This window comes from Capra hircus, chromosome 13, assembly GCF_001704415.2.
Source record: "Capra hircus breed San Clemente chromosome 13, ASM170441v1, whole genome shotgun sequence".
NCBI lineage: Eukaryota > Metazoa > Chordata > Mammalia > Artiodactyla > Bovidae > Capra > Capra hircus.
This window is the reverse complement of record NC_030820.1, coordinates 27,679,325-27,696,577: the sequence shown is the minus strand read 5'-3', so window position 1 is coordinate 27,696,577 and position 17,253 is coordinate 27,679,325. Positions and strand designations below refer to the sequence as shown.

Below are 17,253 nucleotides of genomic sequence, written 5' to 3'. Positions count from 1 at the left end.
GCAGAAATGACTTCACAAGAAGCCGGTCAGTCTCCCACCTCCTCTGAACTCAGGGGACAGGAGAACTTGTCTCCTGACAGTCCTGCTCTTTCTGTGTCCTCCACACATCATGCCCCTCAGTTCAGGGTATCAAGAAGCTTTTTGTCATCCAGGGCATGTGGCAGCCCGAATGAGATGCAGTGGGAGTGTTTGGCAGAATATAACTGACATAAGAATAGAAGGGAAACCGGGTCTATTGAGCCTCTCACCAAAGTGTGTTAAATTCCCCTTTCACCAGCAGCTCTGGTTACACGTGAAATCAGATTAAATATGGAGAATCAAGGCCTGGACTCAAATACCTTCAAGCAGATGGTGGAAAATCAGTAGCCTCATTTTTTAAAAAAGATATTTTGTTTTAAAACCACAGACTTTTTTTTGTCTTCTTTGAAGTTTTATTTCATTATTCTCAGAAGGCTTGGTACTGTTGCTGGGATGATACAGATTCTCAATTTGCAGTAATTATCAATACAACTTTTTAATATTTCCTCTTCCATTGTAGTAGCTTACAATGGAAGAGGAAATTTAGAGACAGCCTTTAAATTTTTCATAGATTTTAAAAAAATTTTATTTTATGTTGGACTGGAATTGATCTGCAATTTTGTGTTAGAAAACCACAGACTCTTTAGAGTTTTAAATCAATGCCCATTTTAACAACTTTTCCCTTTTTTAAGTCACAAAGTCAAAAAGAAAGTCACAACAACATAAAATCCTCTATCTGTCATGTTATTTATAGGCAGACTTTCAGGGCAGTAGATAAAAATGTTGTTGAGTAAACACATAACTGCTTGGGAGACATTTGAACCACGTTTAAAAAAAGAAGAAAGAGGAAAAAAAAACACAAGGAAGAAAACTGCAGAGCATTTTGTACTCAAAGAGTTGGCCATTGTGCTCTGAAATGCTTACACTGGGGAATAAAAAGCCCAAGAGGTCATTTCCTGATGGCCTGAACCCAGGAGGAGAGGCCTGGGATCGCAGGGAGTGGGTGTGCTTGTACATGCCAGGTGTATCCACACATGCACTCACACATACACACAACCCATCATGTACAGACACACACCCAGTGACACACACAGTAGTGGCAGAGAAGCCAGATCACGCCTTCTGTTGGCAGGCCAGTCTGCCCCTGGAATCTCATGATCAGGGCTCACCTGCCCATAGGAGGCTCCCTGGCATAGAAGTTTCTGCGTGAGTGACAGATGTTCCCAAGAAGAGCCTGCACTGGGTCTTTATGTAGCATCCATGTTGGTTTGAGACTAGAGACCAGGGCTCGGTTCTGCCTGGAAGGGCTACCTATGCCTTGGAGGCAGGCAGTGGGTTTCCCAGGCTTTTCTGGAAGTGACTCCTTGCAGTAGACACCTGGGCTCCACTAGGTGGATTAGCTGCTGACTCAAATATGATCTTTATTCAGCCCAAAGTTAACCACTCATAGAGAGCCTAATCCTAACCATGAATCATCCCACAGGCCTCTCTTCGCCTTTTCCTAGGACAGTTGTCCCCGTGGTGGTCTGCCCACTAAATTCACCATCCTTCTACTCACAACAGTGAGATTTCCAGAGCCCCAAAGGCACATACACCAGATGTTTTTAAATAGCTTTGTCAGTAGTGTGGATTATGTTTCACTTTCAACTGAAACTCATATCTGTACACATTTAATTTCTTTTGAGCTCAGCCTGTTCCTTGAGCATCCGGCCAGAGCGGAATAATTATTACTCATATTCAGGTTTTAAATAATGTAATAATGCCCTTTTCTGGGATTTGCCCAATAGATGCCAATCTTCCTAAGAAAGCTCATTTTAAACTTTGATATTTGAGAGGGAAGAGTTGATGCAGTGAAAAGAACCAGAGTTTAGACCCAGAAAGACCAGCGACCTCATGTTGCCACTGCTCTTACTGGCTGTGCAGTCTCGCCGGGCACTCAGCAGACACGCTGGACACGCGTGTGAACTTAACAAGTGAAAGAAATTCAGGTTTTTATGATGCATAGCAACTGTGACCTAACTTACCTGATAGGAATTTACTTTGGGAAAAACTTTTCCCAGTGCTTCTGTTCTGTAAAAGAAGGACTGCTCGCATACATTTGTGGAAATGAGATTGCACTGTAGGGACTCCTGTTAACCTTAATATTGTGCAAGGTTAGGGTTTCAAATCTGTGCATTGGATCTGTACTTTGAAGAGTGTGCGTGTGTGTATGCATGTGTGTGTGTCCATGTCCTAGAAGCCAGTCATGGACGCTCTGCTGATCCCTCCTCCCATGATGTCACACCTCTATAGGAGCTGACGGGCAAACTGCCTGTAGAGTATCCTCTGGATCCAGGAGAGGAACCACCCATTGTTCGAAGAAGAATTGGGACATCGTTCAAGCTGGATGAGCAGAAAATCTTGCCCAAAGGAGAGGTGTGTGTTTCTTCTCTCTGTGGCTAGATTCTCTGATTCCCGCCTTACTGGCCTATTTGTGAGGACCCCAGGGTTTTCTCTAATGATGTTTCATTCTACCCAACACCGCACCCTTTTTCCTCCTGAGTAGCCCTCCTGTAATCTTTTCTTAAGTTATCTGTTTGGTCAGTATTCTGTGCCCGTTGGTAGGGTCGGTTACCTGTGTTAATCTGAAAGCATTTTGATTTCTGCAGAGGCTGTGTGCCTGACTCAGTAGGCCTGTCGCAGGCAGCAAAGTTAACGGGAGGATATTCCCTAACAGTCATGTGTGCTTCTCCCGGCTCTTTGTCACTGAGAGCCGAGTGTGCTGTGTGATCTATGAGAAAAAACAATCAAACAGGAAGAATGCCAAGGCCATGTCCGCAGGTGCAGGGGTGCTGCCCTCGTTGCTGTTCAGTCACTCAGTTGTGTCTGACTCTTTGTGACCCCATGGACTGCAGCATGCCAGGCTTCCCTGTCCTTCATCATCTCCCAGAGCTTGATCAAACTCATGTCCATTGAGTCAGTAATGCCATCCAACCATCTCATCCTCTGTCACACCGGCTTTTCCTCATGCCCTCAGTCTTTCCCAGCATCAGAGTGTTTTCCAGTGAGCCTTGGGCACCCAGTTGGTTAATAAGTTATCCAGTCTCAGAGCAAGAGAAATTCAAGGCCAGGCACACCTCAGGCCCCAGGGGCACGTCCAGGAAATGGCTTTCCAAATTTATTCCGAATACAGTTACTCATTACAATACTATTGAACAGAGGGTTTCAAAGGGCAGGAATCAGAGCCAGTGGAGAAGGGAATTCTGTACGGGCTTAGTGTTTTTAAAAAGAGAACCTGATGTTGTCACATAACACGTGCAGTGGTTGAGTGTAGGGGCAAACACACATGACATGGAGACGACTGAGGGGGGCGAGCAGCCTCCTGAAATCTGTACTAGCAGCCTCCCATCCCCAGGCAGTGAGGGGAACCGGTGGATACACCAGAACCCTTCACCCAAACCTGGAGGCAGTTTTCCTCTTCTGTAGAACAAAGGCCATGACCCTCATTTCTCCAGACTGTCGCTGGGATTAAGTGAGCAAGTGGACGGAGAATATTTAACTCAGTATTGACAAACGCTAGATGCTTGGTAACCATGAGGGGTGTCGGAGGAGGGGTGCTGGGCTGCGGGTGGGCCTGGGACTTTATCAGAGTCAGAACTGGGGTGCAGGCGGTGCGATTTAAAGAACCAGCTGGTGGAGTATTTCTCAAACCTGGCTGTCGTCAGAACTGCCTGGAGACTTCCACTCCTCTTGTGCTGGTCAGACACCTGCACTGAACTTTCCAGGGGAGACCCCACTTGAGTGAACACCCCACCCTACCCGTGCCCTGCTGTTCTTCCCACGTTCCCATCACGCCTTCTCACAGTGCCTCTGTCACACTTCCCAGTAAAAGATGACTCGGCTCCCAAAGAATCCTTGTCTCCTGCAGATGTCATCAGCAGATGCCTCTTTCTCCTGGGAATGCCCTTGACCTCCCTGTTCACACGCAGGCAGCCATCTCTGCGGACGAGCCGCCAGCCTTGTCCTTGGCTCGGTTTAAGTAGCAAAAGTGTGTCCTGGGCTCCCACAAAATCGCAGTCAGGGTCTTGGGCCAGGGCTGTTCTGCCTGCCCAGGAGCAGCTGCGAGCTGAGGTCACTCTTGCAGACCGGGCTGTGTCCTTGGTGACTTTTTTGTCTTGAGGGTCTGGGCAAGAGTCCACCTGGTTATGGTTACTCTTCTCCAAGGATAAGGAAAGGCAGTGGGCGTTTGAAGGCCCCGGGGACTTTTATAGCCCCTTACTCGTTCCTTTCAGTCTCCCCCTGGGCCTGTCCCTTCAGGGCTCCACAGGAAGTGAAGTCCAGCTCAGAGTTCTGTGCCTTATGGAAGCACCCTGCCTGGCACACGGTGCCCACAGGTGAGGGTGGAGTATTTGGCCATTGACTAGGAAGTGCTGGCTCCAGCAAGCTCGGTGATCTGCTCTTCCGTGGTTAGATCCGTTCCTTTCAAGTTTTAGCCAAGCTGTGGATCCTCCAGAGCTACAGTGCTGGCCTGGGCTCCCCTGGTGTTGATGGTCTGAGTGGTGTCTGCAGAAGGAACCAGCTGAGCTGCAGAGAAGCCAGCAGTTAATCTGAACTCCCCCTTCATCCTCTGGGCCCACCAGGCACCTTCTGGCAGCCACAGTTGCATTTCTCCTGGGTTCAAAACCCTGTTTGATGGAAAATTCATCCCCCTGCTCCTTTCAGCCAAAGTCAGGAGTAGAGGAAGAAGGGAGGGAGGCACACAGGAAAGGAAGGCGTGCCCAAGACGATCCAAGGAGCAGGGGCCCAGCTCCACCACCCACCAGCCAGACTCACAGGGGGTCCCTGGTCATTCAGCAGAAGTTATGTGCAGAGCAGGTGTGTGTGGACAGCAGAACTCACAGAAAAACATCTGAAGGAGGCATGATTAAGTAGGGATGAGGCCCAGCATGAAGGGCTCAAAATAGAGACAGAGGGCATGTGCTGCGGCTGGGGGCAGCCGGGGTGTGGGGGTGGGGATGTCCCTGTGAGTCCCCTGCTAGCAAACCCACAGAAGAGCATAGAGAGACCATGCCCCTAATGGAAAGCAGACGCCAACCCAGTGGGCCCTGGATTGCCTCTATGCTGGGTCTTCCAGAACGTTGCTGGAGACCTTGGAAATGAAACCTAGCAGCCCCCAGGCCTGAAAACTCCCTGCTTCTCAGTGACGGTGCCAGTCTCAGGGCTGATGGTTATCCGCAGGATGGGTCAGAGGCCTAGAGTCTCAAAAGCGAGCGTGTCAAGGTCCCTGGCTGCCAGAGACTGGAAGAGCCAGCACTGAGGGGCCAGGCCCAGCCGGGGTAGGTGCTGAGGCCTCTGGTTCCCTAGTGTGCCAGTCTTGTGGGGCGGGGCGGGGGTGGGAGGATGGGCATCACCTGTTCAGCATCCACCTAAGTGCGGCCTCGGCTCCCCCTCCTACAGGAAGCCGAGTTGGAGCGCCTGGAGCGGGAGTTTGCCATTCAGTCCCAGATTACAGAGGCTGCCCGCCGCCTGGCCAGTGACCCCAATGTCAGCAAAAAACTGAAGAAGCAGAGGAAAACCTCTTATTTGAATGCACTGAAGAAGCTGCAGGAGATAGAAAGCGCCATCAACGAGAACCGCGTCAAATCTGGGAAGAAACCCACCCAGAGGGCCTCGCTGATCATCGACGGTCAGTGCTAAGACCACTCCCCGCTGTGGGTGTCCCTTCCCCAGCTGGCCTCAGGGGATGGGTGTCCTGTCCAGAGCGTGGATCTAAAACCCAGGCCCTTGAGTAATCTAGCAAGCTGCTGAGCTACCCCTGTGCGTTAATGTTTCCATCCATAAAATAAAGCTAGAAAGACCTGGTAGCAGTGAGAGCAATACGATGCACTCAGAACCTGAGATAAAAGGGATTATACAAATCAAAGGAGTGTTATTACTTTTATGGCCTCTTGGAAGTGCACTCCTCTCAGTCTCCTGAAAACTAAGTCCTCAGTCAGCCTAGGCTCCAACATCCTCAGGGACCTGATCACCCTACCCCGCTCTGGAAGGAAAGGCGGGAGGCTGGGCTACCCCGAGGCCAGCACCCCTGCAGCCCTCTTTTGCCTCCATAGGCTTCCGTCCCACTGCTGAAGCTGGAGAGGTTTGGGCCTCCCCACTCTGATGGTCTAGAGCCCAAAACCCTGGTCCAGGAGGGGTTAGGAGCTGGGGAGACTATATTTGGTGAACACTAGAAGGGAAGAACCCAGAATTCATCACCAGCTCTCAAGTCTCTCCCAACTATCATGATCCTTTTTTTTTTTTTAAGTCAGCAAACTCTTTCTTTTAATGGGAGTATAGTTGTGTTGTATAACACTGCATTCCTTTCAGGTGTACAGCAAAGTGATTCACAAAAGACTAGATATATACATCTATTCTTTTTCAGATTCTTATCCATTACAGGTTATTACAGGATAATTCACCATAGTTCCCTGAATATAGTAGGTCCTTCCTTATCAATTTCTTTAAGATATATTATCAAGTATCCTTTCATAGTTTATACACATTTATCATACTTTTGCTCCAGGAGGACAGAAAGTAGAAGAGAGGTTATGAGGGGTTGGGGGAGGCGGACAGGGGAGTTACTGCTTTATGGGGACAGAGCTTTGGTTTGGGGAAGATGACAGAAGTTCTGGGGCTGGATGGTGGTGATGACTGCGCCACAGTGTGGATGTTCTTAAGTTCACTAAACTGTACAGCTAAAATGCTAAACTTTCTATTAAATATGTTTTACCACTGTGTATGTATATATCGCTGTAGCCTAAAACTGTCGGCATCCTGGGGAGGGGATAATAGACTAGCGACTCCAAGAGGCTAGTCAAGGCTATGTCTCCTAGCAGTTCATGGCTCATCAAGCAATACAGATAAAGAGAATTCTTAGTTCCAAGAGAGAAGGATCATAAAACAATTTTTTTGCTCTAGGAAATTTGAAATAACTGTCCTTCTGCCTCTTGCCCTATTGTCCTTGGCGAAGATGTTGTCATTTTCCCTAAAAGAGCTGCAGTCAGCCTGCCTTCCTCTATCTTCTCTGCCTTTTGGGACTTTCTTCTGCACCCTTGAAGGGACCTGGGCGGGGGGTGGGGGGGGCGGTCCCCAGCTCTGCAGAAACATCAGCAAAACTGACAGAGTGTGGGAAGGACAGCTGAGGGACAGACGTCTTGCTGGTCGACCACAAAAGAGCATGGTTCCCCCGCCTGCTCAGTGAGGGCCATTCTGTGAGGACAGCCGGCAGAGTCCGTCTGTAACTCACTCTCTGACCAGCTGGCAAATGGTCCCGTCCAAGCTGTTAGCCATGTGTTTTACCTCCTTAAGAATATACCTTCTCCATTTTGCTGCCTGCTTGAAATAATGTTTCATCTTAAGAGCCCACTTGAAATAGAGTAATTCCAGTTTCTTCTTCCATGCCTTAGCCTGGTTTGTTATTTAAGAGATAAAAGGCTAAGCTTGGGATCTAAAGACCTGGGATCTTTTGCTGACTTAGCCAGGAGAGCAACACAGCTCTGGACAAGCCATCCCTCACTAGATATCCCTCAGTTTCCCTAGCTGCTAAAGGAAGGGGATTATCTTTCTGTCTCCCTCTGGGTGTGTTCTCATGGTTAATTGAATGGTGTCTGTGAAAATAAGCTTCGGAGAGAGAAGCTGTACTTAGAAGCTTGTTTTGTCTGCTAATGGCTTAAGAAGTTTATTGAGAAGTCATTTACTGTCATATGAGCCAAACCAAGCTCCTCACCCTGGTTTTGCGTGTGTAGAATAAATAGCAGGTCACTTCCTTGGGTTGAGTCGGAACGCGCCCTGAGATGGGCCGGGGCAATGATGTGGCCAGGCGGCCTTTATGCTGGATATTAAGCTGCTCAGTATTGCTGTCGCCAGTGAAACAAAGAACGGGCACATTGCAGTGTCAGGGATGGGGGGTGAGTCATGACCTACCACAGAGACTGTCAAAAGAAATGCCTAACAGCATTTTGATTGTGTTTCATGGGTTCTTTCTGATTAGAAAGAAATGGGATGGTGGGAAACTCAGCGATGTTCACCGATTGAGCTCTGTCTAAGGGATGTGTTTAACTCATACTTTTATGCTTTTTGTCTTCCCAGATGGAAATATTGCCAGTGAAGACAGTTCCCTGTCAGATGCCCTTGTTCTTGAAGATGGTATGTTGTCTGTTTCCTGCTTGAGAACTCAGAGCATAGATTAAACTGGGATTAAGCTGAATGTAGTCTGGGATAGCCTGGGATTAAGCTATATGTAGTCTGAAACAGCTCAATGGAAAGCCAGGAGCTGGATCAAGATGGCACTGGGTTCCCTGTGATTCTTTCACTTCTCAGCGGTCACCTATTTGGCTGAGAGTGGGTGGGCACTACAGAAACACATGCCTATTGGAATTTCATTATGTCTTGGGGCCTGGAGGTAAGAGTTAAGGTGATGGTGAGTGGTTTGAGTTGTTTGGTCATGTCCAGCTCTTTGTGACTCCATGCAGTGCAGCACGCCAGGCTTCCCTGTCTCCTGGAGTTTGCTCAAACTCGTGTCCATTGAGTTGGTGATGCTATCCAAGTGAGTGGATGGTGTTCGACTTTTTTAGTTGCCAAAACCACATTTTTACCTGAACAGATGATTTAAACACCATGTATAGTTTCCTTTTGAGTATAATTTCTGGAGGGAAGAAGTGGACATTGGTTTGGGTCATAAAGACTGAAACCTGCTAGGAGAGCCTATGGGCAGCCGGAAGAAAGCAAGTCTCTATACCTTCCTGAGAAATGGTGAAAGTGAAAGAAAGATGTCCCTTTAGACCCCTGGCCACCTAGAAAGCTGTCTTCTGATTTCTCATTGACCTCCAAAAACCTGGTGATTCTCAGGATATTTTCTTGGGAAATTCTTACAAAACTAGAAGCAATTGCATACCTACCACCCCCCAACCCCAGCCCACCATCACCACCACCACCACCACCAATCAGGGAAGAAGGAATTCCAAACACAGAACCATATTAGAGAATGTTCCCATGAATTTAAGCCCAACCTGGGGAGGTCCGGGCATTAATGACATGGAAATATGGGACTGGCCAGAAAGGTCATCCAGGTTTTTCTGTAAGAACTTTTTGGGGAAAAAAAATATCTTTTTTGGCCAATCCATTGTATTAAGTGGTAATTATTTATTTTTTTGCCCTTTAGGAAAACTTAAGGTGGTAAGGGGTGATTCAGACAGAAAACGTGGAAGATCTTGCTCCTAGTCATAATGATAACTATAAGGATAATATTCGTTGTCATTGATGTGAGATGAGGCTGGCAGGGTACTTACCCAGTTGTCTTGGTCCTGCTATTTGCAGTCAGATCATCATGTTTTTATTCATTGCATGGGTGGGAGGAAATGCCAGAATTGCAGGGGAGTGGGGGCCATGTTTTGAATATCAGAGATCCTGCGCTGGTCTTGACCTCTGTGGACTGCAGTCTTCCGGGGAGGAAAGCGGAACACTTGAGGGAGACTCCTCTGTAAAGAGAACCTGGGGTAGGAATAGATTGTCCTTAGCATTGCGTGGGGTCAGTTTCTTCCCCATGTGCCAGACCCTGGACCTACCAAGGGGCATGACTGCATCACTTGGGCCCCCCACTCCCATCGCAGGTAGCTCCTTCCAGGGGCACTTTCCTTACTGATTTGAGGGGTAAAACAGCGAAACCACAGCTCCTGTCCACTGACCTCCGACGGCGGGGGTGGAATTAGGGTGGGCGGAGCCTGCAGGGGTAGGGGGTAAGGCTGCCCCTTGCTCACTTCCGCTCTTTTTTCCGTCTTGGTGCAGAAGACTCTCAGGTCACCAGCACACTGTCCCCCTTACAGTCCCCTCACAAGGGGCTCCCTCCTCGGCCACCATCGCACAACCGGCCACCTCCCCCCCAGTCCCTGGAGGGACTCAGGCAGATGCACTATCACCGCAATGACTATGACAAGTCGCCCATAAAGCCCAAAATGTGGAGCGAGTCCTCGCTAGATGAGCCTTACGAGAAGGTCAAGAAACGTTCCTCGCACAGTCACTCCAGGTGAGCTGGGCCGGGAAGGCCACACGGAGTCACTGTCCACACTTGGACAGAATCCAAGGGCTAAGTAGCATCTGCGAGTCTCGGGTCCCCAGCACCCTGCATGCGCCTCCCCTGGGCTGCCTTCTAGCAGGGCTGCGCCACAGCGCCCTCTGCTGCCGACCTGCTGGAGGTACAGATTTGTCATTCGCAGGGAAATTTGGGGTTTTTGGCTCACAATCCACGTTGGCAGCAGCTTGCTTGAATGTCCTTAAATTCCATTGGAATTAATTAGGAAATCATAGGCAGAAGTATTCTGAAATGGCAAATGATAGTCCACACATAAGAATCCCAAAGTGGCTGAGAACCCTAAACTGTCATCCAACAAAATTCTAGAGCCAAACAGCTGTAATCTTAGCTGTGTGTTACCAGTTCATTATTCAGCTGATATGGGAGAGGGGGGTTTTTGTCTGCCTCTCTGTTTTTCTCATTTCCCTTCATTATGCCCCGTAAAACTCCCAGTGGGTGCCCAGACAGGTACATATTTGTCTTATGGAAAACAGAAACTGTGGTTGAGGGCAGGGGCTTCACAGAACAGCGGCTTCATCTCACACTGCCCTAAGACATGAAGGGTAAGGGATAAGGACGCCCACCCCCTTCTGGGGGAGCCCTGGGCAAACTTCCCCGACCCCGAAAGGGATGTCCTGAGGCCACAGTCAGCAACCTCAGAGAAGGGGCAGTCCTGGCAGGCAGTGACCAGCGTGGCCTCCTCTGGTTTGCAGCAGCCACAAGCGCTTCCCCAGCACGGGGAGCTGTGCGGAAGCGGGAGGCGGGAGCAGCTCCCTGCAGACCAGCCCCATCCGCAGCCTCCCACACTGGAACTCGCAGTGCAGCATGCCATCCACACCCGACCTCCGCGTCCGGAGTCCCCACTACGTGCATTCCACGAGGTGAGTCTCCCCATCTCCCTCCATGGGCCAGATCCCCACCTTTGTAAAAATTTGGCCCCACAACTGGCCCAGGTAACTGGTGAACTAGAGTCAGGACTGGACTGATGAGGTAGGCTCTTCTGTAAGTGAAGCAGAATTAAAAAGTAAGCTGGCAGCAGAAGGACCCCAAGAGCCAAGAGACACATTATATCCCACTGTCTGCATCAATGGGGCACCAGGAGCTGGTCGGAGAATCCACCAGACACTGTGGATATGGAAGGAGCTTTCCCAATAAGAGCGGAGGCAGGAACTTGAGCTGGATTAGCAGGGACCAGAACAGCCTTGCCCAGAGGAGGTCCCCTTGTACCTAAGTTTAAGCCTAAATTTATCCTGGACTTCCTTGAATGCCTCAGGGGGTAAATTAAACAGCAAAAGGAAAAGTGAGTTTTCAGTGAATCCCACCTTCTTTTCCTAAAAAGAGGCAAAATCAAAGCCATCACTCAATTTTCTCTAATACTTAAGTTCATAGGCACTATAGTTCAAAGGACAGATAGTGTTATCTGCTGTAAGTGGTGAACCATTTATACAGGATAAAACTGAGCTCTCCAGGCAAGAGTCTCTCATCCATCCATCCATCCATTCATTCACTCAGTCATACAACAGATACTTACCAAGTGCATCTATGTACCAAGTACCATTCTTGGGCACAGTGCAGGGGACAAAAAAGACTACACCGTGCTCCCATCAGACTGATGTTTTAGTTGGAAGAGAGTTCACAGTAAAGAAATGTCAGCGGTGATAAGTATTGAGATAATGAGCAAGCAAGAAGCTAGAGAGTGAAGGGAGAGACTATCATTTAAATGAAACCAACAGAGAAGTCTTCTCTAATAAGATAACATTTGAGCAGAGACCTGGGTGGGATGGGTGGTGAGCTCTAAGCATATTCAGGGAACAAGAAGGTCAAAGAGCCAGATTCAGGCTTATACTTAGCATGTTCCCATGAGCTTGAGTGGAAGTAGGGGGTGGAACCAGAGAGGAAACTGAGGCCTGAGTCAAAGAGGGCCACATGATTGGGATTTCACAGTCTATCCCAAGTGACAGTCACCCCTGGGACTCGCCTCTTCATGTGCTTGGTTAACCCAGCCATGGTGAATTTCTGTGGAGTCCTTACACTCTGCCCCCATGGCCATATTGATGGATATTTATTGTGTGGCTCCAATAAGTGGAATGGATTATAACAAAGTAGTGGAGTAAGTGTTTATTTGCCTCTTTCATTTTTAAGTGTTCCACGTGCCACCAGTCTTCCTTTTTACACAGGTGTTCACAGGGAAATAGAAATCTATTGACATGGGTTTCATAATAGTACTGGGTGGAACCGTATGACTGCTTCTGCAAGGCTTTTTTTTTTTTTTTACCTACTAAAATGGCATTTCAGCGGCTTAACATAATGCTAAAACGGGGATAATCTTGATTCGCTGTGTCTATAGCTTCTCTTTTCATCTTTAAAAAAAAGCAGGCGCGGGGCGGGTTGGGGCGCTGGCTATTGGCGTGCTTTTTTCAGAAGTAACACCTGGGCACTGTCTCCGACCCCACCGCCCATTCAAAATCAAACATCAGAGTGGAGGCCTGGGGACCAGCTGTCCCCTTCTCGCCCTGCTTTCACCTGGGAGGGTTGGGAAGCACCGGCTCTTGGACTCAGTTTCCGAAGGCCCCGAACCGCGATCCCAGAGCCGCCAACCCCTTCCCCCGGGCGCCCCCAGACCCACCTCGCTGGTCCTCTCCCCGCAGGTCGGTGGACCTCAGCCCCACGCGGCTGCACAGCCTGGCCCTGCACTTTCGGCACCGGAGCTCCAGCTTGGAGTCCCAGGGCAAGCTCCTGGGCTCGGAGAACGACACCGGGAGCCCCGACTTCTACACTCCACGGACTCGTAGCAGCAACGGCTCGGACCCCATGGACGACTGTTCGTCGTGCACCAGCCACTCGAGCTCGGAGCACTACTACCCGGCGCAGATGAACGCCAACTACTCCACGCTGGCCGAGGACTCGCCGTCCAAGGCGCGCGCGCGGCAGCGCCAGCGCCAGCGGGCGGCGGGCGCGCTGGGCGCGGCGAACTCGGGGAGCATGCCCAACCTAGCGGCGCGCGGCGGCGGCCACGGCGTCTACCTGCACAGCCAGAGCCAGCCGAGCTCGCAGTACCGCATCAAGGAGTACCCGCTGTACGTGGAGGGCGGCGCCACACCGGTGGTGGTGCGCAGCCTGGAGAGCGACCAGGAAGGCCACTACAGCGTCAAGGCGCAGTTCAAGACCTCCAACTCCTACACGGCCGGCGGCCTCTTCCGGGAGAGCTGGCGCGGCGGCGACGAGGGCGATGCGGGCCGCCTGACGCCCTCGCGCTCGCAGATCTTGCGGACTCCATCCCTGGGCCGCGAGGGCGCCCCTGAGAAGGGCGCCGGCCGCGCCGCCGTCTCGGACGAGCTGCGCCAGTGGTACCAGCGCTCGAGCGCCTCGCACAAGGAGCACAGCCGCCTGTCGCACACCAGCTCCACCTCCTCGGACAGCGGCTCCCAGTACAGCACCTCCTCCCAGAGCACCTTCGTGGCGCACAGCAGGGTCACCCGGATGCCCCAGATGTGCAAGGCCACGTCAGGTGAGGAGGGACCGGGGACTGGGAGGGCGCGGCGGCCGGGAGCGCGCATGCGGTCAGGCTGTGAACCGGTGGAGAGTGCAGCTTTTAGAGTTGGCAGTAAGGAGATATGGTTAATTCTAGAAACCTAGCTGTGCGATGTGCAAGACCTTCGTTCCCCTCCTTTCCCATCCCTTCCATTCTGCCCTTGGTTTTGCCGAAGGAGGAAGACCGGGGAGAGGGTAGGGCGGTGCATCAGACACCCTAGCCCACCCACAGCGGGCTGCGCAGTCTCCCATTTCAGCTTCCTAAGTTCTGGTGCCATCCACCCGTCCAGCCACTTCCCCTTGGAAGGACAGAGATGCAGGAAGTGGTGAAGTCCGTGTCTCCAGGTTTGCCCAGTCAAAGGTGCACCTTTGCCCTGGTGAAGGGATTTGGCGGTGGAGTTGAGCGGCACACTTGCAGAGGAGAGCTCCCTCCAGGCGATGCTTGGTCCTGAGGCCCTGAGATTCGGCCAGTGTCCTCCGCCCCCCAGGTGGGGCAGACTGGCTGCAGAAAGAAGTGCAGTTCTGCCTGAGTTCCCCAATGACTTCATGGAACTCCTGACTACACCTCAGTATCCCTTTCCAGTGATGTTATGATCTAACCAAAGTAATTTTTGTCAAGTGCTTCTGATGCCCTGAGGTTACACCTTCACATTTTCATCATCAGATGAAAGGTTACCTTATATTCTTGTACTTGGGCGTTAAGCAGTACCAAATCCAGTGAAAAAATGGAAGAAACCATCCTCCCCCTTCAGTTACATTCCTTTCCCCTCTCCATCTCCAAGAAAGAATAATGGTAACAACAACCAGGATGTGTCCTGCCTTCTCCACATCCCTGAGGGGTTCTCAGCACCTGCACACACGAGCTTGTGTAGGTTATCTCAGTTTCCACAAAGAGGGGGGAGATTGTAGTGATAAGAGCACCTTTCTAGTTGGTGGATGGGTGCTGCTCATTCTTGAATCGCCTGATAATGCCAATTTGAAAAACAGAGCAACTGCATTCCCCTGGCTGTAGGAAAGAAAACAGGGGAGGACTTTGAGACATAATAAAAAATGATTCTCAGAGTATGACATGAGCAACAAAGGGAAGGAAGTCCAAGTCAGGATATAACTTGGGACTGGAAAGAAGGATAAGTAAGGGCAAAAACCCAGGGAAAGAGGAGTGATCTTAAGGAAAACGAGGGGTCCCTCTTTGGGGAACTGAAGGAGATGCTTGGGGCCTGGGAAGGGCAGGGCAAAGAGGAAGGGCCGGCCGGCTTCTGGGTATACCAGGCCACAGGGCTCCTACATCCTCTCCCCAGCGCCCCACTGACTCATGTATTAAGGTTCATCGGCCAAATGACAAATTTCAGAGACAAGAATAAATATGGTTCAAGCCATTGTGAGAGAACCATGGACTTCAGTGTCCTAAAAGCTTCTTCAGATGCCTCTGTCATCTGTCAAATCAGCCCAGTGACATTTGCCATCAACTTCCTAGGAGGATTTTGAGAATAATTGCGCCTCATGCGAAGAGCTGACTCATTGGAAAAGACTCTGATGCTGGGAGGGATTGGGGGCAGGAGGAGAAGGGGACGACAGAGGATGAGCTGGCTGGATGGCATCACCGACTCCATGCACATGAGTTTGAGTGAACTCCGGGAGTTGGTGATGGACAGAGAGGCCTGGAGTGCTGCAGTTCATGGGGTTGCAAAGAGTCGGACACAACAGAGTGACTGAACTGAGCATTTAAAGAGCGTGTTTCCCTGTGACCCTATTAGGAGAAGCCTTGGTTGGACAGGTCAGGAGTGTTTATATTCTGTCAGAATTGTAGTGCTTGTCTAGTAGATTTGCTTTATCTGAACAGATTCGGTAAATCTTTTGAAACATATTTTAAGCTAAAAATTCTAGGAAGCTGTATCTGACCTTTCCTGATAAAAAAGATTGCTTCCCAAGGAAGCAAAGGGATGCATTTAAGTAGGATTTGCTTCCTAGTGAGTTTTCCCAACTAAAAAAAATCCTGTCCCTATCAATAAGCTCCTAGTAGTCAAACTTGGATGAGCTCTGAAAAGCCCTGCCCCATTTGAAGTGTCCTAAATATGGTAAATGACAAGCCTGAAACAGCAGAGATGGCAAGCTCTGAGAACCTTTCTGGAGGTTCTCTATTCTGTGTAATGAAGAGTTTTAACCTTGGGGCCACATGTGGAAACTCCCTGGGGCGTATCTCGCTGGTGTCCAGAGAAATCAGTCATGCTGCACTAGGTCAGCCCAGGGCCCCCTCTGAAGACTGTGGGGACTGTCACCATCCTTGTGGCCACTTCCCAGTGGCAAAGCAGGGGACCTGGAATCCCAGGCGAGCTCGACCCACATGGAGCTAGAATGGCTCAGGAGAGAAAACGTATTGGCCAAATGTGGGGAGAGGGGCCGATGTTTTCCCATCAGAACCCTGCAGCAGGTCCTGGGAGCATCTCTGGAAGGAAGCTCCTCCACTCCCCTGGGTCTGACCCCTGTTTTTTCTGCACCACCCACACGCAGCTGCCTTACCTCAAAGCCAGAGAAGCTCAACACCGTCGAGTGAAATCGGAGCGACGCCCCCCAGCAGCCCCCACCACATCCTAACCTGGCAGACCGGGTGAGTTCCCTTGGCAGACCTCTGATTCTCCCTCCCAGGTTCTGGAACCCTCCTCAGCCTTCTCTGTGGGTTAGAGGATAGCAGGTATAAGATCCTAGTAACAGAGAGTGTGTCAGCAGAAGAACGATGTCCTGGGAATGATGGATGGCACTAGGAAGCTCCCTCCTCTCCGGGGAGGCCCCAGGCCCTGCTAGTACCTCGTCACCCCCACCCCTTCCAGCATGGTCTCTTTATTCAGCTGATTCTCTCTACTCTCTTTCAAAGTTGGTGATAATCCCAAAAATGTGGAGGAGGTGAGTGCACTTGTTTGACCAGATGTCTGTGTTTGGCAGACATTTTTCAGTTTCTGCACGTTTATCTCTAGTGATTTTAAGCCAGGCTTTGTCTTAGTGTTTGACAGGAGGGTTAAGATTGAGTACTTGCTGTGTACTCAAAGACCAGGAGCTTCTTCTAACCTATATCAGCTTATGTAATCCTTACTGCAACTTTGTAAGGGAAGTATCCAGGCTTTTTTCTGTTCTATAGATGAGGCTCAGAGAAAGTAAGTGTCTTTTCATCTTACACAGTTGGATGACCCTGGGATTTCAGCCCTGCACTCCGTTACCCCAAACCAAAGCCTTGTCTTTTCCACTAAGCCAGTGGTTCTTAAAATGCAGTACCCAGACCAGCAGCATAAGCATCACCTGGGGTATTGTTAGAAATGCACAAACATCTCGGGTCCATCAGTGACCCACTGAGTCAGAACCTAAGTCAAGGGTAGAGGACGCTGGCAGTCAGTGTGGTGATAAGCCCTCCAGGGGATTCCGATGATGTCACTGAACCACCCCACGCCGCCTCTTACTCCTCTTGAATTAAGAGCCTGTAGTCTCAGCTGCCAGGGTTCCCTGTCCACTCTCACTGGTCTGTTGGGCAGCAGTTACCCACTGTCCTTACTACACACCTTATAATACTTCCTTACGTACCATCTGCACCCCAGCTCTAGCTCCTGTGGTCAGGCAGCTGCTGCAAGGCTTCA

At 50.3% G+C, this 17,253-nt stretch overlaps 1 protein-coding gene across 1 annotated transcript in view; it reads left to right on the top strand.

The window, feature by feature from the left end:
• FRMD4A (FERM domain containing 4A) overlaps positions 1 to 17,253 on the top strand; it is a 324,865-nt gene that overhangs the window by 294,974 nt on the left and 12,638 nt on the right. The window contains exons 16-22 of the mRNA XM_018057129.1: positions 2,311 to 2,433; positions 5,455 to 5,683; positions 8,125 to 8,181; positions 9,820 to 10,057; positions 10,816 to 10,983; positions 12,751 to 13,610; positions 16,142 to 16,238. Of these exons, the coding sequence (XP_017912618.1) occupies positions 2,311 to 2,433; positions 5,455 to 5,683; positions 8,125 to 8,181; positions 9,820 to 10,057; positions 10,816 to 10,983; positions 12,751 to 13,610; positions 16,142 to 16,238 (1,772 nt within the window). The remainder of the gene's footprint in view (positions 1 to 2,310; positions 2,434 to 5,454; positions 5,684 to 8,124; positions 8,182 to 9,819; positions 10,058 to 10,815; positions 10,984 to 12,750; positions 13,611 to 16,141; positions 16,239 to 17,253) is intronic.